General features: G+C 40.6%; 1 protein-coding gene across 2 annotated transcripts in view; it reads left to right on the forward strand.

The window, feature by feature from the left end:
* The window catches only part of EXOC6B (exocyst complex component 6B), a 5,967,963-nt gene that overhangs the window by 2,210,195 nt on the left and 3,734,775 nt on the right, over positions 1-22,993 (forward strand). For both annotated transcript variants that reach the window (XM_044063970.1, XM_044063971.1), the window contains exon 7: positions 9,907-10,086. In XM_044063970.1, the coding sequence (XP_043919905.1) occupies positions 9,907-10,086 (180 nt within the window). The remainder of the gene's footprint in view (positions 1-9,906; positions 10,087-22,993) is intronic.

A 22,993-nucleotide genomic window follows, 5' to 3' on the forward strand; every position in this document is an offset into this window, starting at 1 on the left:
GACTGGCAGGAGAGATGCATTTTACACTTAGTGTGCTGTATCGAAAGTAGTGTGAAACCAGTTTTTATGCTAGCAGCAGTTAATTTAGTCTGTGAAACAATGTGCATCTTGTATTGAGATACACACACATTTTTTTCCAGGCAAACATCACAAGGAGAAGTATCAGCTAGTTTTCAAGTGGGAAGAAAGGGAGACCATTGTACAGGAGATTAGGATCATGTTAACATTCAGATAAATAAACCTAGTTGTTGAGATGTATCATATTGTATGAGCATGTAAAAATTCCTCGAGGAGCACAGATGGAATTCTTACTTTGCTGCCGATAATTTGAAAGATGTATTTTTAAACTGGCTAAAAGTTCAATTTTTGATGCTTTAATTGGGCAGAGACTTCAAAAATACCACTGTATGTATGGATAGTATTCAGCAGAATGAACTTTATTTTTATTTGTAGCTCCCACTCCCCCCTCCCCACCAAAACCATTACCCATCCCTGAATCCTTCAGTGACTCCTTGCTGGGTATCCCAGATGAGATTCTTTGGGTGGGCCCCTAATTCCTTGGGAAATCAACCACGGTAGTCATTGTTTAGACCCAGGGAATGAGGGAAATTCCATTAGTGACTAGCATAGAGCCTGGGAGTAGTCATTCTTGTTGTGGTTAGATATTGTCCCTAGAAGTGAAGATCATTAATTCAGTGACAGGGAGTCATCATTGCACCCCCCCCCCCCCTTGCTGAGATGTCCAACAAGTCTCTTGGTCTCCACCAGAGGTTACACAGGTACCGTTTTTTCCTCTTGACTTCCATCTGGGGTAGTAGAGTTGGCTGTCAGTCACAGAATCCTCCCCCCCCCAACAAGTCCATTTCTGAAATTTAGTCACCAGTGGTACAAATAAATGACTCTGTTTCTGTGCCATTGGGCTCCGTGCAGGCTGGACCTTGACTGAAGAAGAGGCTCAGACTTGACTTGATGGAAAAGCACCAAAAGGTGCAAGTATTAATAAAGGCTGTAAATACAGCATGTTAGCTCTCAGCAGTTTGTCTCCTTTTTCAAAACTGTGCATGACTATAAGGGAACACAGATCACCATTCAAGGCTTTCCTTATGAGAAACTATCAGATGTAGTAATTTTGTGTGGCAAGACAAACAGGATGCTGTTCAGAACATCCTCTGAAAAAATGAAAGCGATTACATTTGAAATACCTTTCATGTTTTTTTTTTTTCTTTTTTTAGTAGATATGTAATGAGGATTGCCGAGATTGGTTTTGCAGTGTAATGCTGTTTATGCTTCCATGTGTAATGGGTGATAGAGTAACAGACAGATGGATAGATACTCTAGAGCTGTTAAAATATTCCACTCCCTCTTGGTATCATCAAAACCTTGGGTACAGATGCTGCAGATGGCCCGTAACAGTCCGGGTGGTACTTTTAGTAAGTAAGGAAAAACATTCACACAATTCCAAGTGATTCAGAGTAGCTTGTTTGTATGGTGAAAAGAAAAGGGCTTCATTTTGCAGGGAAAGTCTGGACTGTGTTCTACCAGAACAAGCCTAGGTGCCAGGGCTTAGTTAGGGTAGTATGAGGGTCCAAAATGATGACCGACTTAGAGCTTGAAAAAATTATTTTAAAGGCACAAGTATAAGACACTTATTAAGCTGCTTTAAAAGATGAGTTTCCAGACATTAAAATATGTGTATGAATAGAAATATTAACTAATATATTTTTTTTAACTTGTATTTAAGTGATCTATTGTCATGGTGTTTAATGTGTGTTTTTGTTTTCACTTAAGGCTTCTTATAAGACTTAAGTATCTTTAATTGGATAAATAGGATCATAGGAGGTTACTAGGCAATTGGCCCTGAGGCCCTTATAAGCCTAGCCAAGAGTTTAGCCCATGTTTAGACAAGTCAGCACCTGATGGTCCTGTCTAGCAGGAACACGGGTGAAATCTCAGGGGTGTACTTCCATCCAGTTATCCAAGTTGCGCTTAAAAAGGGGTAAAGAGGTACTCTACTTGATGTAGAGAGGGAGTCTATTCCACAGATGGGGGGAGTCTCTGGGACACATCCGTCCTGCCAACAAGTCTGTCCTACCAACAAGTCCTGTTGATGTCACAGACCAAGTTGAGGCTGCGTGTGCGGGTTACTTGAGTGGAGCTTGACTTGCGGATATGCAGCATTTCCATCAAGGCAGGGTCCGAGATCACTTTATATGCCAGAGGTCACCTCTGAGGAATCTGTATGAAACTGAGTAGAGTGATAGGGCTTTTAGCCTATCTGTGTATGGTAGATTTTTGAGGCCCTGGATTCTGATGGTGAGGAACTTCTGTGGTCTCTCCAGCTGCTGCATGTGCGCAGTAAGTGCCTAATGGAGTGTTATACTCAGTAATGGACCTTATAAAGGAAGAATACAGGGATGTTATGACCTCCTTGTCCCTGGATGAGATACCCTTACTTATGAGGTGGGCCATGTAGAAAGCTTTCCATACAATGGAAGCAACATTGTGGTCAAATGTCAGGTTGCTATTAACCTGGGTGCCCAAATCCCTCACAACTGATTGTGTATTTAGGACATTGTTATTAATGTGGTAATTTTTGGGGACGTCACGCTCCCAAAAGGGGATGATGATGCATTTTTTTTGTATTCAGCTTGACGCCATGTTTCTGGCACCAGTCATTTGTTTGGCTGAGACCCTTTTGGAGGATGTCCACATCACTAGGGGAATTGATGACAGCGCCCAGCCTGCAGTCATCTGCAAACTTGGTCAACCATCGCCCACTGGTTTTGGCCTGCACCTCAGAAAAGTAAATCCCAAATGACAGAGGCCCTAAGACAAAACCCTGGGGTATGCTGCTTGTTACGGGTCTACTGCTTGAGGTGGCTTCCCCTATTTTAACTAGGTGGGTTCTATCAATGAGCCAGTTTGCTACCCATCTGGTAACATATGGATTGATGCCTAGTTGAGAGAATTCTTCTATTATGCCTGAGTAGGGAATAATGCTGATGGCTTTGACCAGGTCAAGGTAGGCAGTCTGCGCCAGTCTTCCCTTCGTCTCAAAGAGGTCGACCAAATTTAACAGACATGACCTCCCCTTGACAAAGCCAAACTGTCTGGGATCGAGTGTTTGGAGTTTGCCAATGTCCTTGTTAATGAGGTCCATAATAGTCCATTCCATGGCCTTGCAGATCAGGCTGGTTAGGCTAATGGAATAGACTTTATTTACTTTTTTTTCTAAAAGCTTCTCTTTCATCCTCAATCTACCCTTGCATAACCTCATGCATTTTTTCCTCACCAATTCCCAAGTTGCAATGTATGATGTCAGAATACCACATTAAGAACAGAATCCATAAGGGTAACCCAGATGTGGGGCACATGGTTCTTTCTCCTGCCGAGTATGGCAGATGTTACTAAATAAAAGGGCATTTTTGTAGATGGTTATCTGTATGTAGAAGTTCACACTGACCCATCTATTAATTTACTCACTTGTACATCTACATATTTTCTCAGCTTCAGAAAATGTATGTCTGTTGGGAACCAAAAACAGCATACAGATGGTATTATTTGACTGGGGATAACTAGCAATAAAGGTCCATATCTCTGAAACTGTATGGAATATTACATCAGATTCCTCAGAATAATATGTCATGACCCTCCACTATAGTCTGATTCCAAGTGTAAAGAAAAAAAACTTTACCTTCATTTAATTTTCTGTATTGCATACAATTCTAAATTGTAATGACAAAAAATCTATGTTCAAGTGAAACAAGATTTTTATTTCTGGTGTTATGACACCTTAGGACAGATATATTCTATATCCTTACAATATTCTACAAACTGTGAAGGAGGAATGTGCAACACCCCTGATGGAAACTGAATATAAAGCAAAATGTTAAATGGTGACAGATTAAATCAATTGAAGCTTTGAATCTGGGAATTTGTATATAACATGCCAGATCCTAATTTGCTATGGAACTTTCAGGAATAACCCAAGGGTTTTTAGCTATAAAATATATTTACGTCTGCTGTTTTTAACTTCGTGTTTCATAGCAGCACACTACTGAGTATGACCCCACAGCTTTAGCTGCTTGAAAGCATGGCACTGTACTCACAACACTTTACAAGTGAAAAATACTTTATTTTGAAATGCATCGGATTATTATTCTGATGTAATTCCATCTTAGTTAAGGAGTATTCTAGGCTATTACTGTGTTTTGCCCATGATAGAGAATTTCAAAGCAACACTTCCAATAGAAAGCGAGTATAATGCAAACAGTTAAACACTGACAGTTAACTCATATACACCAACAAAACTGTTATCTGTATATTAAAGGCAACATATCCGTCTCCTTTTCAGATTTCATTATGAAACTTTCAGGTAATAGCAACAAGGTACTCAACTGAAAATCCCAGCTAAACATTTTATTCTACCCTCAGGGGTTTTATTGCAGCATACTATTGAATTTGATCACACTACAAAACCATTTTACATGTAAAATGCATAGAATTTTTACTTCTGATATAACAGTTAATAGTGCGTATGTTTTGGAAGTTAGTTTCATCCAAAATTGAGAAAATATTACAGTTGGCTCCCAAGTAGAACCAGGCATAATGTCAGATTGTGACAACAAAAGTCCTCAGAAATGCTAATGTAATAGTTGTAACAGGCCATTTGTTAGTTCCACTAAGGGAATTAACAATAAAAAAATCAAGGACTTCTGATAAGATACAAAGCACACTTAAGAATCTCATTCTATCCCAAGGATGTCACTGTTTATCAGTTGTGACTTAAGGGGTTGTACTATATCTGTGTCACTACATACCTAGCTACAATAACTATCTTTCTTTTTGTTTTAGAGATTATGACCCTCAGCTGACTGAACTAGCCCTCCTATAATTCTCATGGTTATTTGAGTTGGGGATCTTTGCTATACAATGTAGCAGAAGTGTTGCCTTGCCTGGTGAAATATTTTGTTATTTCTTCTGGTGTAATGAGAACATCGTGCATACATGTTCTGGGCACTAATTTCTCCAAGCCTTTTTAGCAGAGATGCTAAAAAGCCCGGGGGGGGGGGGGGGGTGAGAACTATGTATAATATCAGACTGTGACAACAAAAGTCTTCAGAAATGCTGGATTTATGAAGTGAAAAGAACTATTTTTTGTGTCAGGTCCCTTAAGGCAGACTACAGTAAAAATAAGGAATTTTAATAAGGTTCTGTGATACAAATAAATAAAAATAATACCATTCTACCCTTAAGAATTTCACTGTTTCTCAGTCAAGATTTATAGGCAGCACACTTCTTTGTCTGTACATTGCAGGCCTCACTCTGTACACAGCAAAAGAAATGTTATCTTGACTGCTGAAATATTTATAATTGTTTTGGTGCAGTGAAAACTTAGTGCATATACATTCTGGACATTATTTTATCCCAACTTTTTCAGCGGTTGTCAAACATCTCACAGATGGAAACCAGGTGGAATGACATATTATGGAAACAAAACAGTCCAAAATTCTGGATTGTATTGCTGCACATAAGAAACCATTTATCAGTTCATCTAAAGCAGTTCACAATAAAAATGGAGGGGATTCCAGTAAGGTATTTGGGTAGAAAACTCACTCATAAATGTTTTTCTACCCTAAAAATGTTCACTTATCTCAATCCTGACTTAAATGGACACAATGTGGAGGCACAATGGACCAGATTCCAAAAGAGTTGCTCTCAATGCAACTCTGCCCGGAATCCGAAAGCCTTGCTCTCAGTGTAAGTGAATTACTTCAGTGTAAGGTCTCTCTTTAAACAGACTTATACCAGGGGACAGATTCCAAAGCATCAGATCACAGCCTGCTCTCACTGTAAGTGGTCACTTACACTGAGAGCAAGTCTTTTGGAATCAGGGCCAATGTCTTTCTCAGTACATGGAGTGCAGGCATCACCATATGTGTAGTAACAGAAATAGTCTTTTGACAGCTTGTACAGCTTTTCTGCTAGATTAGTTGAGAAATAGTCGTAGCTCCATATTTTATCATCATTTGTTTACAGTAACTATTTATTGTGATAGCTGCAGTTTTGTCTTTTCCCCAAACTGTTTTTTCCAGTTTCATTATTAAGTGTCTTCATTAGGTCACTTTTACATTTCTCAAGGCATCCCAGGAGATGTGCTGATTACATAGGAAAAGTACAGTCAGTTCATCCTGCTCAGCATAAAGGAAAGCCCTGACTGTGGCTCCAGGTGACCTGAGTTTGATTAGTAGTTGGGCAGGCATGATAGGCACATATCTTGCTGAGCTCCCTTGAAAAGATTGGAGGGTCTTAGCGATACAGACTACCTGGGTGATTTGTGTGAAAGGTCTAGGAGAGAGGCTGCTTTTAAGAGTCCAATGTGGATGCATCATTAAGCCACTCCTCATTACCCTCCCAGATGAACAACTGATGTCATCAAACCAGGGGGGGGGGGGGCAATAGAACTAGGAATAGTTAACCAGCTGCTGCTTACATAATGACTTTCCGTGCCATGTGTCTTGTCTTCCTTTAGGATTCCTCGCTCCTTATGCATTTCTAATGTGCATCATGAGGTCAACTTCTGGAAAAGTCAGAGGACTTTTGGCCCATTTCTTTTTCCCTACTCTAGGAAAGATTATGGAAAAATTAGTTTAGGAGCAACTCACTCAATATATCAACCAGTACCACCTGTTCCTTCAAAAGCAGCATGGTTTTTAGTCTGGTCACAGTACATCCACAGCTATCTGAACACTCAGTGACAACATTATACCTTTGTCTGTCCCAAGAAGAATTACCGGGTCACTTTTTTATTGAACTTACCAGAGCTTTTAATCTCATCAGTCACTCATTTCTCCTAGACCATATCACTGAAACGGGTACGAGTAATGTTGCACAGCCCTGGTTCAAAAACTACCTCTCTAACTGCCACTTCCCAGTTAATTTCATTTTGTTATCCTCTACATCAATCCTGCTGCAGAAAGATGTCCAAGGATCGTTCTGGCATTTCACTTTCTACAGTAATAAACTTCCTTTTGACTAGCCTCATGCTTCTCTCCTGCTTTGTGCTGATGACACAGTCCTTTTCTGCACAAGCCATTCTCTGTCTTCTCTTGAACTTGGGTTGCTTTTCATGCCTTTATTCAGTGGTTCAAAGGTAAACCATTACTGCTAAGCTCCTCTAAAACAAAAGTAATGCTTTTTTGGTACTAGGCAAAAGCTCACTTCTATCTCCAGGCATCTACAAATCCTCAGTTATCTTAATAACACTACTGAAAATATCACTCCAATCAAATACCTTGGGATTTGGTTTGACCTCTTCCTGAATTTTCAGCTCTGCCTAGACTACACAAAAAATCAACTCTTTCCTGTTTTGGGATAATAGGATTTTACCCTTTCTATTCAGATCCTGTAGAAATGCCATTGGTAAATGTATCTTACTGGCTCAGCTTCTAAAATAAATCTGTCCACCATTCAGTCCATTTCAAATGCCATTTGCAGAATCATCATTCACCTCCCAAGAAGTGAACACCACTGCAAAACCATTGAAAAAAGCTAATTGGCTATCTGTGAAAACATGCTGACTTTCTGCTTTCCTCAAAACTATTTAAACTTATCAAGAATGACACCCTCCTTCCACTAGCTTCCAGACTGTTCAGAGATGCACCAACATCCAATCTTAGACGTCTTAACCATTTGTATCCTCTCCTCCAAACTGGGATTTGCCACACAGACCATGCTTTCTCAATTATTAGTCCCAAATTGTGGAAATCCCTCACTTCTTTTCGTAAAGATCATTCTGGTTACCCCATTTTCCATTCTCAAATAAGAGTATTTGAGGACTGTAGTGAAATGCAACTGCTGTCTCTCTGGTCACATAATGTAACCTCTTTATTAGATTCTTCCATCCATATACCTTTCTCTCTCTCTTTGATTTGAGATTCTTTCAATATGCCAACTCTTATTTCCACTCTGTGTATAATGCATTTATATGTTATGTTTATTCATTCAGTCTGTATATAGTGTCATTTATCTATTGCCTTTATTCCCTCAAGCCAACTATGATGTTCACTTTCTGTATAATACAGACACATGTTGCATTTTGTCATTCACTCTCTATATAATGTCATATAACTATTGTCTTTTCCCCAGGTTGAGATAAAAGTGGGTCCAATGGGATCAGTGCTCTACCCATGTTTAAAAATTCAAAATAAAATAGTAAATTTCTGTCATCTATGTTTAAATGCATCCTAGTGGTACAGATTATTTTTTTACAGTGCTCCTCAGATCTTGAGACAGACTGCTGCAAGTAGTAAAGAAAGCTAGAAACCCCATTTTCTTCCCCTTTAGTATCTTAAACCTGTTTGCACTTGTTCCATGGGAAACAGTAGTTCATCCATTTGATGGTGTTTCTTTTGAAAGAACAAAACAGTATAACGTTAAGTCTACTTGAATTTTCTTAATGCAGTCTTCTCATTTTCAAAAATGCCCTATATGCTAGTGTTTCTAAGTGTACAGCCATTGATTTCCATATCTTTTTCTCCCTACACTGCCCAACCATCAGCCTTACTGCAATCAACTTGGACCCAGCATTGCCTGGTGGGTCAAATACTGGTCATGATAAACCATCATCCAGTTTAGCCTTTTCCTGAGGATGCACATGTTCCTACCAACATCCACTGAAGATTACCACATAATATGGCTTTGCAAGGACCCAAGTGCATGTCCTTACCACTGTTGTGTGCAAGTCACCCTTCTTCCTGTAGAGGTTCATAGTGCAGCTTCTAGGATCAACACTCACCCCATCAAGATGGGTCATCTGGTGACATGCCTTTCATTCCTGCTCTTCCTTGCTTCACTGCGCCAACATGTGAGCTGCTAACAAAACTCAAGACATCTGTGTTGTATTCGGGTCTTTATCCCTCTATGGCAGTATACGAGAGAGCCAGGCATAACCTGCAGCCATTTTTTTCTTTTTTTGTGGTACAGCTTTTGTATAGTAGCTGATATATTTCAGGGAATTTGATGCTACATGTAGTTGTGGCATTTCCTGGGTAAGTACAAAATGTAAACTATCTGTTTGCACAGTATTGCTCATTCTGCCAAGTGTGTTTTAAATAGCTGGTTTAGATGTGCTTACATGTCTTTTCCTGGGTGGCGTTGTTGTAGTGTTGCGCAGCCTGATATCTGTTATTTTTCCTTTGTGATCCTCACAGACTGGAGACGTCCCTTTTTCCTGTTATTGTGCAATCTCAGACATGCACATACACGTGTGTGTGTCTGTGTATAAATATGTAGTTTTGAGGATGTCTTATTCAGAAAGTCAAGGTGAAGTGCCTTCAGCCATACATCTGATTTTATTTAGGGCCATACCAAATGTACAAATAAGCATCTTGGATGAAATGTGCGAAGTAAAGACAGTATTCTTGCCAAGTCAGTTGGGCTGATAGTGCATCAGAAGCTGTGCAACCGCTGGTATAGAGGCACTTGTATTTACTTTGCCAAGGGATGACTGGTAGAGATATGTTTAATAAGCAGACTGAGAAATGCGTTCTTTTTTAAGGCAGTACCAACATATTTAAGTATCTTTGCCACATATGGTATAGGTAGGGTTGTAGTGTCTCGCACACACACACACACACACACTATTTATATATTATACGGTTTAGAGGAAGAGACAAACTAGGTAACATTGTTGTAGATAGTCACTTTTACCTTGATTTACCATTCCAGAGCTTTTCATATTCGAAATTGAAAATATGCTGGGTAGTTTATCTTCATTATATTACTGAATGAACAGCTGTGTGTCATGCTTATTGTAGAGTTCTGCCATTTAATAGCTATATAACATTTCTGTCAAATGAGATGTGATCTGTTAAGTAAATACTGTGGTCATTTCTTATTCTTCAGGCTCAACACCAGCGGAATTTAGACAATATTGTAGCTCAGCCTGTGAGAACTGGAAGTGGCAAGAAATCTAAGAAAGATGCTTTTAAAGTCTTTAACATGGAGGACATGAGCAGTAGCCCAGTGTCAGAAAATGATTCTGGAATCATTGATGTTGAAGATGAAGGGGATGAAGAGCTAGAGGTAACTGCATTATTATGTTATGGTTGTTTAAGATCAAAACTTTCGCTGCAACATTTAAAAAAATATCAAATTTTCCAAGTGTACCTTACCTACTGATTTTTTTTTTTTTTAATTGAATTGATTATTCACTCTCAACACATGATGCACCTGCCTGTCATAGGTGTTTACTAGGCTAACGACCACAAGGACCTTTTTAAGCCTAGCCATGCATCCCAAATCTCTGACAAGTTCTGATACCCTTGATAAGTGTAAGCAAGGGCGTGGGAGATTAACCATTTACAGGTTACCTTTCTCCTATAGCGGCATAAGTGCCAAACCAGGAATGAATTCCTGGTTTCCCATCCAGTTGTCCAAGTTGCACTTGAATTGGGTTAGGGAAGAACTCTGCTTCACATGGATGGGGAGCCTGTTCCATAGATGGGGGATGGGGTAGTCTCTGGGATACATGCCTATCTCTTCTGCAGATCCTATATATATATATATATATATATCACAGGCAAGGTTTAAGTTTTTAGAATGGGTAATTCTGGTGCTGTTTGCTTTGCAGATATGCAGGTCTATCAGAGTGGGGTCTGACAATGCCCTGTATGCTAGGCATAGATCTCCTCTCAAAATCCTGTAGGAGACAGAATTCAGGGATAGGGCCTTGAGGCGGTCTGCATAGGACACTTTACTTATGCCCTGTATTATTTTTGTGAGGAACCTCTGTGGACGTTCCATTTGTTGGATATGCCTGATTAGGTACATAGCAAAGTGGGCATTGTACTTAATGATAGGTCTGACGAATGCAGAATACACTGGAATGATGACTTCCTTGGACTTAGAGGCCATACATTTGTTTACAAGTTACACAGCATAGAACGATTTCCTCACCACTGTAGACACATGATGATCAAAGGCTAGATTACTATCCATTTCTGTTCCTCAGTCACCGACTACTGGGTCAACTCTAACGGGTGTGTTGTCAATATGATATTTGCCAGGGATGGATGACTTCCCAAAGGATACTGTTGTGCATTTCTTGGCATTTATTTTTAGTCCATGGCTATGACATTTGTTTGTCTGTGTCAGACCCTCCTGGAGAAAATTTGTGTCAGTGTGGGATTCATTGACAGCTCCTAATTTGCATCCATTTGCAAATTTAGTCAGCCAGAGACCACTGATACTGGCCTTGATTTCTGAGAGGTAAATGCCAAAAGGGAGTGATCCAAGGACTGATCCCTGAGGGACTTCACTTGTGACTGGTCTCTTTGTAGAGGTGGACTCCCCACTTCTACCTTCTTAGGTCCTGTCTGCGAGCCAGTTGGCTGTCCACCGAGTGACATACAGGTTTGTACCTAACCTCTTAAGTTTGTCAACAGTGCCCGAGTGGGATATTGTATCAAATGCCATGGCCAGGTCAAGGTAGGCAGTGTGAATGATTTTGTCCTCATCCATTGCTTTGGATTAGCCATCATGGAGACTCACTGCTTTTCTGAGCACCATACCTTAGCTCTATCCTCTGTACCTTGAACAATAAAACTAGTGTCCCTAATAGATACCGAGTTGAAGAAGTGGAATAGAAGGCATTATTAGCAGCTCCAGGAGATGAGAGAGATTTTACATTTTACCTGGATTCTAGCAATAACCATTGTAGCTGCAGTGACACTGAATGGTGGCTTATGGAGAGCTGCTATTTTTTCTGTGGCCTAGATGTCTGTTAGTACTAGAGTGAGTTCCTGTGTGTCAGACCCATAGTGGTTGATCCCTCATGGTCTTGGTCCTCTTATGTATTTGAGCCATTCATTGAGTTTGTGGCACAAAGTAAAATTTTTGTAGCTTGCCTGTTACTACTGATCAACTTCCCAGTAACAGACAATCGAGGCGCTTGTGAATTGTTTAATGGGATTTTCATGTAATCCTCTGCTGCTTATTCAGAATACGTCTTGCCATCTGTATTTTCTCCTTAGCAGCTATTCCTTATACTGAACGGAAACTGACCTTTCCAGATATTTGTCTTTTCATCATAAGGATACCCTTTAGAGGGGATGGCAATTTGTATGCTCATGCTTGTGTGGCATATGTGTATGTATATATACACACACACACACACACACACACATACATATATATATATAAAACTTGTACACAAATGTAATGAGCGCACACACCATTGCTAGGTGTGCAGTCAAACAAAAAAAAAAAACCTGCTGCGAAAGTCATGGCATTTGTATTCCATCAAGCTGCCACTGATTCAGTTAAAAACTAATTTATGCTGTGGGTTGTACCCCTACAAGTTTCTTACTATAAAAAAAATCTTAAACTTCGTATTTCCATATGCTTATCAAATAACATCACTAATATTACAAGACCATCTCCACAAAAATACATGAATAAATACGTGAAGTAGACAGTTGTCCACATTGCTGTTTGATAAACAGTACCAGCAAAGAACTCATTTAATAACAAAAACATTTGATACTGTTAACTTCCTTTATACATATATTTGTATATGATTCCCCGTCTTGTGGAATGGTTGTCTGCCAGTTTGAAACTTGCAGGGTGCAGTTTTGCAGATGAGCATGTTAGTCAGTAGTGAGGCAATTGATACTGCAAAATCACCAAATACAAGGGCAAGGGAGACTTCGCTTTTCCCAGTTATTGTACCGTCTTAGACATACACGTGTATGTGTGAATGTACGTGTATATATGTATGTCTGTGTTTGTGTGTGTGTGTAATATTTTACTTAGTTAACTCTGTCTTCCTATTCCCCTCTTCTAAGTGTTCCTCCAAACATTAATGACATGAAGTAGAATATGCTTTAGAGACCCCTACAAGTTTAACGTGGTCAAAAGAAATCTAATATTTGCAGGTTTTCTTGTTCTTCCAAGTTTCACAAATATAATTAATGCTTTATAATCCCACATTTATTTGTCAGTTTCAGAGTTGCTGGTTTGATTTCTGTTTATCTCTGTCTCCCAAATCTAGTCTCTGCTTCCTTTACAATATGCTGTCTTTTTTCTGATCAATTCTTATGCTTTTTTCTTTATTTCAAGCATTTTCCTTTGAAACACTGGAAACAGTATTTCCTCCTTAGCATGTTCTGCATCAAAAAAGGATTTTTACCTCCAGAAAAATAACATTCTGAGGATAGCTGGATACAGCAGTTTGAGTTATAATGCCTGCTTCTCGACATCCTATTCTGCCTGGTGTACAGTGAGTAATCATTTTCCACAAACACACTGCTCTCTCCCATGTTTTAGTACTTTGCCCTTCTGCTACAGTTTTGTTAGAATCAACAACTTCTGCTGGTAGGATTGCATCTCTAAGTTGCTTTCTCATGGACAGGTTTGGAGCATACACATGATGTGCCCTCTCAGTTGACAACTTCTGCTGTGGAATACTAGTCCAATTGCTTGTTTGTGCTTTCATAAAATTAATGTAGTTTGTTCCTTCCAACTTCTCTGTTACAGCAAAAAATCTTAGATTTTCCCTGACTATTTGTCCTCTCATTCTAATTATTTTTTTAAACATCTCTTGAGCAGTCTCATATTCACCCAGCCTTTTTTTCATTTTGACCTTCTATTTTTGTAGTTTTATCACCTCATCTAAATATCTGTTTAAAGCTTCTTCCATTTTACCCAGCCTTTTGTTATTTAAGTTGTTATACTCCATCAGTGTTTTGTTTATTTTAATAAACTCTGAGCACATTTGACTTATTTTTTCCTCTAGGTTAGTGGAAGTCATGTCTTGCACCAAAGCTGGAGCTTGCACTGCTTTTTGCTGAACAGGCTGCATAATTCTTCCCAGTCAGTCTTTTTTCCTCACCTTTTGTGGTTGATTTTATTTCAGGTTCTCTGAATTTCATTTTTGATGACATCCAGGCAGTGTACTTTCTAGCCATTTACTGAAATTTAACCCCCCCCCCTTTACAAAAAATGAATTCACAGTTTCTGTCTTCTAAATTTTTGTTTTCACACTGGGATTGCAGAAATTAAACTGATGTTCTTCGTTCCACATTGCTGCAGTCCTAACTATTGGGGTAGTCCGCTGTCCAGTCGGCCCGAATACCAGAGTATATGGCTGACGTCGGTCAGGGCGCATTAGACTGACGTCAGAACGTCAGGGTACTAATGCGCATGACCGACGTCATATCCCCAGTCTTTTTTGCCGCATGGTCCGATGCAGAAGCAGTTTTGCGAGTGCAGGTTGGCGTTCTGAAATTTTCTGAAGTCGGAGTTTCAGACCGAATCAGAGTTGGCTAAGTACCCGTTGGGAACATTTTGGTTTTTCTTGCCTCAGTATTTAACCGGATGTCAGAAAAGTGAATAACTGTATTTCTTGTGGGAAACAGATACCTCATAGGGATTACCATACCTTGTGTATACCTTGTTTAGGGCCTGAGCACGACGTTGTTGGATGCCGCTCTTGTGCTAGGTTTAACAAATGCACTATTAAGAGAAGGTTAGACTGTGCCAGGTTAGTGTTTGGGAAGCGTTGCAATTATAAAATGCCGCCGGATGCTCCGACGCCCGCTTCCAAGAAGCGCAAGGACAAAACAGCGAGGCCTAGGGTTGATGAACCGGCAGTCCCGGACGTCGGTTCTTTAGAAGGCTCAGTGGAGCCAGAGGTTTTGCCAGGAGTTTCTTTGGTGTCTCAGGCAGAGACTTTACTGTTACAGGATGTGCCTTCTCAGGAGGTAGGCCAGGCTGAGGGGGCTTCTCAGGTAACTGTTCTTCCCTCTCTTCCCAAGGGAGTTAGAGCCTCTCCTTCTGTTTCCAAAACTTCTTTGAGAGGTAAGCCAAGTTTAGCTTCAGTGGGGGCTTCTCCTAGCACTTCAGGTTCTGTGCCTAAGAAACATATGCTTAAAATGGCAGAAGATTTGATTACTATGATTAGAGGTTCTATGGCCCCTCCTGATAAGAGGCCTAGGGTGGAACCTGAGTTTGATAGTTTTGAACAGTGTTCAGAGGCTTCTGAGACTTCTGCGGAAGATTTACAGGAGTTTCCTCATTATTCTGATTCTGATGTGGATGATTCCACTCCTACAGCTTCTCCTCCTGAGGATTTCTCATTTTCAGAGACTCTGCATTCCATGAGGGAGCACTTTAAATGGGAAGGCCAGGATTACTCTGATTCAGGAAAAGGCTTAGGGAATTCTTGTTTTTACCCCAGCATAGGCCCTTAGCTATACCTCCTGTGTTGAATGTGGTGGAAGATGTTTTTGCAGAGGCTTCCCTGAACCCTGATTCTTTGCCTCCTGCTCCTGTTAAACCTGATAGGTACTATAGGGTGCCTGAAGCTCATAAGTATCTTTTAAGAGTCCTAGGGCAGACCCGGAAACTGTTTCTCAGGGACCTAAAGGTGTTAAGGCCTCTGTGGTTAAAAACCCGGTTCCCACTGATAAAGAGGCAAGGGCTTTGGATAGATGGGGAAGGAAAGTGTATACTTCTTCCACTTTAGCCATGAGGGCGTTGAATTGTCAGTTTCACATGCTAAAATATCAAAATTATCTCCTTTCACAATTGAAATCTAAGGTGGATGCTTTGGCGGAAGGTATTGAGTGTAAAGAGTTGCTGGATTTAGTTCATGTGTCTGAACAAGTGGGTAAGCATTCTTTGCAATGTGGTTTTGATGCTGTACAGGCCTCCTCGAGGGTGGCTGCCACTAGTTCTGTTCTTCGCAGGCATGCCTGGTTGAGGGATCAGAATTTAGCTGAGCATGTTAAGACAAGGATTTTGGATGCTCCTTTACAGTCTGATGTGTTGTTTGGTTCGCCTGTGGAAGCAGTTTTAAAGAAAATGGAGGACAAAGCTAAGTCTATGCAAACTGTTAAAGATTTTTGCAGGTGCAGCCACCGAAGTTTAGTAGAAATTGGCCTACTAAGGGATGGACATATCCTGCTTATGATTCCCAGTATAGGGGTAGGTCTAGACGTGGTAGGGGCAGAGCTCAGGGTTCTTTTAGGCCTAGAACAGGGAGTTCACCTGCTCAGACTTCTGGTGAGGGCAGGGGTCAGTCCTTTCGTAAACAGACCCAATGACCTGCCTTTTCAGCTGCCAGTAGATTCTCGTCTGGCAGCTCCTTTGGGAGGAAGACTGTCTCTTTTCAAAGAAAATTGGGATTTAATCACTCAAGACAGATGGGTGTTGGATATCATTCACCACGGTTACAGGTTTTATTTCCATACATTGCCCCCTTTCAAAGGCATGCCAGACGTTCCTCCTCCGCAAAGGAAAGAGGCTCACAAGCAAATTTCTCTGTTACTCCAAATAGGGGCCATTCAGCCAGTCCCTGTATCAGAAAGGGGCCTAGGATTTTATTCTCGCCTGTTCCTAGTACCAAAGAAGGGGAACATGTGGAGACCAATTTTGGATTTATCTATCCTCAACACTTATCTGGACATTCCAAAGTTCAAGATGTTGACGTTACAACAGCTTTTACCTCTGCTGGGCAAGGATCACTGGATGGTAACTTTAGATCTCAAGGAAGCTTACCTTCATGTGCCTATAAGACTAAGTTGCAGGAAGTATCTGCGTTTTCGAGCTGGAAATTCTCATTATCAGTTCTCTGCATTGCCCTTTGGCTTATCTACTGCCCAGAGTATTCACAAAGGTTCTGGCTCCAGTGATAGCTTACTTCAGGCTAAAAGGAATTCAAATCTATCCTTACTTGGACGACTGCCTGATTCTGGCTTAAGAAAAGGAAGACCTTCTACAGCATCTGGAATATGTTATAGCAGTGCTAAGATGCCTAGGGTATTCTGTGAACGAAATAAAGTCCAGTCTAGTACCCTCTCAAGACATGTGCTTTCTGGGTGTGAGACTGAATACAGCAGCCCAGATGGCCTTTTTAACCCCGGACAAACAAAAGAGTCTATCCCTTTACTTCCATCAACTATCTCATCAGTCCGTGCTGACTGCAAGGACAGTCCTTCAAGCATTAGGGTTCATGGCATCTTGTATTCTGGTGCTTCCCAATGCCAAACTGCATATGAGGAAGCTGCAATGGTATCTCAAAAATGTATGGACACAGCACTGCCAGGATTTGGACACTGTCATTCAAATAATACCTTGCCTTCAAAAAGAATTTTTGTGGTGGGCTCAGGAATGTCACCTAAACAAGGGACTCTCTGTGACCCGGCCAGAGGCGAGTCAGATTTTAACGACAGATGCCTCGGACATTGCTTGGGAGCTCATCTAAATGGAAAGTGGATACAAGACAAGTGGCCTGCCAGACTACAGCATCTACATATCAACATGAAGGAGATGTTAGCAGTCCAGTTTGCATTAATGGCTTTCAAGGAGTTTCTTCTTCCAGGGCAGGTGTTGATTCTAACAGACAACACAACTGTCATGTGGTACATCAACAAACAAAGGGGAACACACTCTTATCCTCTATGCAGGCAAACAATGATTTTATGGGAGACTGCGCCCAACATGCAACTACCTCTTCTGGGAAGGTTTCTGCCGGGAGCACAGAACTCCTTAGCAGATGTGTTAAGCAGACAAATCATGGATCCCCACGAGTGGAAACTGGATCTTCATGTATTTCAGAAATTGACAGTGTCATGGGGAACTCCAGACATAGATCTGTTCGCTTCTCCACTAAACCACCAGCTGCCAAAGTTTTGCACAAAGGGGTTTCATCACACAGCTTGGAAAGTGGATGCTCTTTCTTTCAGTTGGAAAAATCTTCATGTGTATGCCTTTCCACCTCTGCCTCTTCTTCCAAAGGTGCTCTTAAAGGTCAGACAAGACAAGCCAAGGATGATTTTAATAGCTCCAGATTGGCCTCGGCAACACTGGTACCCACTACTAAGGAGTCTGGTAAGGAAGCCTCCATGGCCTTTACCTTTGATTCCACATCTGTTATCTCAGAAGGACGGTCATCTGCTCAATGTCAAGCTTCACTCACTTCATCTAACAGCCTGGCATATTCTGTGTTGAAACACAGCAGGTCTCAACTTCCTCAACAAGTTTTAAATGTGATTATGGAAGCTAGAAGACCTAGTACAAGGAAAGTGTACGCAGACAAATGGAAGAGGTTTTTATTTTGGAGTACAGCAAAGAATTTGGAGATTTCTGAGCCTAATTTGAATGTGGCTCTTCAATATCTTACTGAGTTATTGGACAAAGGTTTGTCCTTCTCTTCCATTAAGATTCATGCTGCAGCAATTTCAGCTCACTATGATTGTGACCCACCATTGTTTTCGCATCCTTTGTTCAAGCAGTTTCTTAGAGGGGCAAAGAATATAAGACCCCACGTAGAGCTCCTACTCCTGCTTGGGATCTCAATTTTGTGTTGGAAAAACTTACTCTACAACCTTTTGAGCCTGCGGCTACTGCTGAATTGAAATACTTGTCATGGAAGACTGCTTTTCTGTTGGCTATTACTTCTGCAAGAAGGGTGTCTGAGTTGCAGGCCCTTATGGCAGTGGAGCCCTTTTTGATTTTCCATAAGGACAGGGTATCATTACGTACTAATCCTTCCTTTATGCCTAAGGTGGTTTCTAGTGTGGCTTTAAACCAAACTATTCATTTGCCTACTTTTTATGCAGACCCCCAAAATAAAGGGGAAAAGATTTTGCACACTTTAGATGTACACAGGCAATTGCGTTATTATTTAAGCAGGACTAAGGATTTTAGGCAGTCTCAGCAGTTGTTTGTTTCTTTTGCTTTGAGTTCGCAGGGCAAACCTGTGTCAAAACAAACTATTTCTAAGTGGATTGGGTTTTGCATTGCATTTTGTTATTCCCATCATGGCAAGGAGATTCCAGCTGGGATTAGGCCTCATTCCACTAGGGCTACTGCCACTTCTACAGCATTTCTAAGGGGGGTGGCAACTAAGGATATTTTGGAGGCAGCTACTTGGAGTTCAGTGCATACTTTCTCTAAGCATTATCACCTTCCTCTCTACTCTAAGTCTAGGGCTGGTTTTGCCACAGCTATTTTGCAAGGCATGTTGTCAGCTCCTGCTTCTTTATAATTTGCCAGCCTCCCTTCCTCTGCTTTGGGATTCTACCCAATAGTTAGGACTGCAGCAATGTGGAACGAAGAACATAGTACAGTTTTGTACCTACCATAAATGTAGATGTTCGAGGATCCACATTGCTGCAGTCCAATTTACCCTCCCTCCTTCCCCTCTGTGTTTAGGGGTGGTTGTGTAGGTGAGGTTATGCTGATATTTTTGTATATATTTGTGTATATATTGTACATATTTTTGGTGCAGGTATGTTGGGCCTTGTCTTTTTAGGGTCTTCTGACATCTGGGGCAAGAAAAGACTGAGGATATGACGTCGGTCATGCGCATTAGTACCCTGACGTTCTGACGTCAGTCTAATGCGCCCTGACCGACGTCAGCCATATACTCTGGTATTCGGGCCGACTGGACAGCGGACTACCCCAATAGTTAGGACTGCAGCAATGTGGATCCTCGAACATCTACATTTATGGTAGGTACAAAACTGTACTTTTCTCAGTGTGCAACCATCTTGGAACCCTTTATGTGTGTATATATAATGTTATACATAATATAGTTTTGAGGATGTATGGGTGGAAGAGTCCTGCATCACTGCACAAAACAGTAGTTTGTTGGTGTTTCTTGAAATTTCATGATGCTATTGTCCATTGGTTTTAATTGAAGAAACTGCTCTCAAAGTTTAGTTATCCGACAAATTATCCCACACTGATATTTAATTGTTTCGGTTTGGCAAGAAAATTCACGATTTCAGTAGTCAGTAGAACTTGAGCATATCAGGAAAATTAGCTATTTTTACACTTGTATAACAAGTTTTTTTTCTTTCCTTAATGTGTGTACTGACTCCATTTGCTGTGACCTAATTAGGCTAGCTGCAGTGCAGTAGTTTTGTTATGTTTTTTGGTGGTGGTGTTATAGTAGTAGTTTTGTCATAGTAGCAGCACAGTTAGAGTGAGAATGTATGACTGAAACTTGAATGGTAGAGGAGTGAAATATAACTAACATTAATTTCTTTAGGGAAATGTGACTGGGAAGTGTATTTTGCTCTGAGCACTGGTTATTTTTTTTGTTGCAGTATTAACCTGTTTCTGATAAGAGAAAAAGGGATTCCCATTTCCCTGCAGAGGTTCAGGCAATAGAACTCCATCCCTGTAAATTTGAAAGGACAGATCCAATTCTTTTTCCACAGATTTCTGATTGAGATATTGAGGAGAGTGTGGTATCTGATAAGACATATGAAGGATTTTCTGTCTCCGAGACCGTTTCAAGGATGATTTTTTTTCCCTGTGGGAAAACAGTCTCAATCCAGCCAGAAATTATGAATTCTTAAAACTGGAATCTATAGAATTTTCACATATTCTTCCAGTTCTATCTGCCTTAGAGAGTGTTTTTTTCTCAGCCTGCAATTTCCCTGATTTGCCTGGTGCCCATAAAAAACAGATACATTAAGTTCATCAGTCATTTAAGTTTTTCTACACTAATCCCTTCCCAGACCTTACCTAGCAGCCATTGTTTTAGTGAATCCAGCTACTGCTGAATATTTTGTTAATACTAATCCTTCTTCAGATAAGGATGGGAAAACTTTTGATAAATTTGGAGAAAAAAGCATATGCTTTTTCAACTTCATTTTTTACTTTATCCTGAGTAATTGTGAATGAATGAGGAATGTGTTGGCTTTAGTTTCTTGTGAAGGGAAACCTGCATTGTGTAATTTGGTTTCTTCTGTTTCCCAAGTTAGCTACACATTGTTTAAGGTTTGCCTATGACTCTGTGGATACTGCTTCCAGGGCTGCTGTTACTGGAACTGTTCTGAGGTAGTTTCCACTGGCTGTGATCTCAGAACCTTTCATAGGATATCAAAAATGAAAATCTTCCTTTGATAGAGATGTAGTTTTTTGGACCTTCTGCTACTAAAGTCATCAAAAAGTGTGATAGGACGGGGAAGCTGATTCTGAGGAGTCTTTCAGATTTTGTGGCCCTCCTCCTCCTCCAAGGGGTTTTTTGTTCCCTTATCTAACTTTAATAAAAAGCCAGATAAGCCGTCCTACCAAAAAGCTGGTTAGTAAACAGTTAAAAAGCAGTGGTGCAGATATGCCAGAAACAAAACTGGTCCCTCTCAGAACAAAGGACAGTCCAGTAAGTCAGGATGATTATGAGGGACCTTGTCTCCTCGTCCTTCCCCCGCCAGTTTCTTAAACCTCCCAAAATGTTTGAATCTCCAGTACTGTCTTTGGCAACAGATTGTTTCAGACAAATACATATTGAAGGTGATCCATCAAGGCTGTGGATGGCAGTGGGTGTTTATTCCTCTTTTCCAGAGGATTCCTTCATCTCATCCAGACCAAACACTTCTCTTATCTTCTCATCTGCCTTACGTCACATGCTGTCTCGGGATAGTGAAAGTTGTTTCTCCTCTGTCAGAAGAAGGATTTTATTCAAGAATGTTCCTGGTGCCAAAGCAAAAAAGACTCTTGTTGTCCAGTTTTGGACCTTTTCTTCCTAAACCATTTTGTGATAGTGCCCAAATTCAAAATGCTGTCACTTCACAATTTATTGCCATTTCTTCCTCATTCAAATGTGTTAGTGACCTTAGAGTTAAAAGATACATATTTTCACATTTCATTCATCCAGATTTCAGGCTTTTCAGGCTTTTTGTGTGACTGGATCACATTACCAGTTCTCTTTCTTACCCCTTTGGTCTGTCCATTACTCCAGTATTGTTCACAAAATGTCTAGCTTATCTGATAGCCCACTGCAGACTGCAAATATCCACATTTTCCTTATTTAGATGTTTTGCTTATCTTTGACTCACTTATCTTTGCAGAATCCTTTTCAAAGTGTTAAGAATCTCTGTCTTGGGCCAGAGATCTCCTACACAGGCTGATATTCCAAGAGAATGTCTTTTCTGACTCCCTCTCATAAGATTGTTTTCTGGGGTACCTGCTGGACATTTCAGTACAAAGAGCTTTTCTTCCACAAAAAAATAAATCCAACTTATTATAAACCCCCTGTACTCTGCACTTATCCGGCCCATAATTGAGTACTACTCGTTCAGTATCTACCGTACTAACCATCTACAGCAATTAGAAAGACCTCAGAAGTTTCTAACAAAGAAGATTAAGGGCCTGCAGCATACGCCTTACAAGGATCGACTAAAATCCCCGTCATTATACTCCGTATCATATAAACTTTTTAGGGGAGACTTATGTCTGGCCTTCAGAACAACCCAATACCAAAACCTAATGAACTTACTGCATGTCCGTAAATCAAATGGGCCTAGGGCTATATGCTCCAGGGACTTAAATATGGCCTGTGACTTAAATAGGACGTGCTGAAGGGACAGCTTTATCTCCCAGCGCCTGCCACGTCTTCATGTGAAACAGAGCACCTTTATGACACTGTTCAAGAGGAATCTGGATGAGTGGATGGGGCACTATAAATTCTTACCAGGGATAGTACCCATAACTCTCCTTGACATGGGCAGTCATCACTAAATGCAAATGTATTGACTAGTACCTCAACGGTATTACACTGGGTTGAAACAGCTAGACGTAAAATGACCTCTGGGTCGATAGCCTAGTAATCTCCTATGATCCTCTGACCTCTCTCTCTGCAAGGGTATGACTTAGCATTCGATCTCTCCTGGCTTCCATGATTCTCATAAAATCTCTTGCAATACTCCACGTGAGGAAGATAAAATGGTAGCTGAAATTTCTTTGGTCCCTGCATTAAATGAAAGATCACCTTATGGAGACATCAAATTTCTCAGAATCTAGGTTTCCCATTCTTTCCTCCTGCTCCAAAGTAGATGGTCACAACAGACGCCTCAGACTTTGCTTGGGGAACAGTGTCAATGGACATAAAAGTACAGAATCTTTGGAACAAAATTGACAGACTAAAGCACATGAATGTAAAAGTGATCCTTGTTATAAATGCCGTCAACTCACT

The sequence above is a fragment of the Protopterus annectens genome, chromosome 2.part2, assembly GCF_019279795.1.
Source record: "Protopterus annectens isolate FY-2018-M chromosome 2.part2, PAN1.0, whole genome shotgun sequence".
NCBI lineage: Eukaryota > Metazoa > Chordata > Ceratodontiformes > Protopteridae > Protopterus > Protopterus annectens.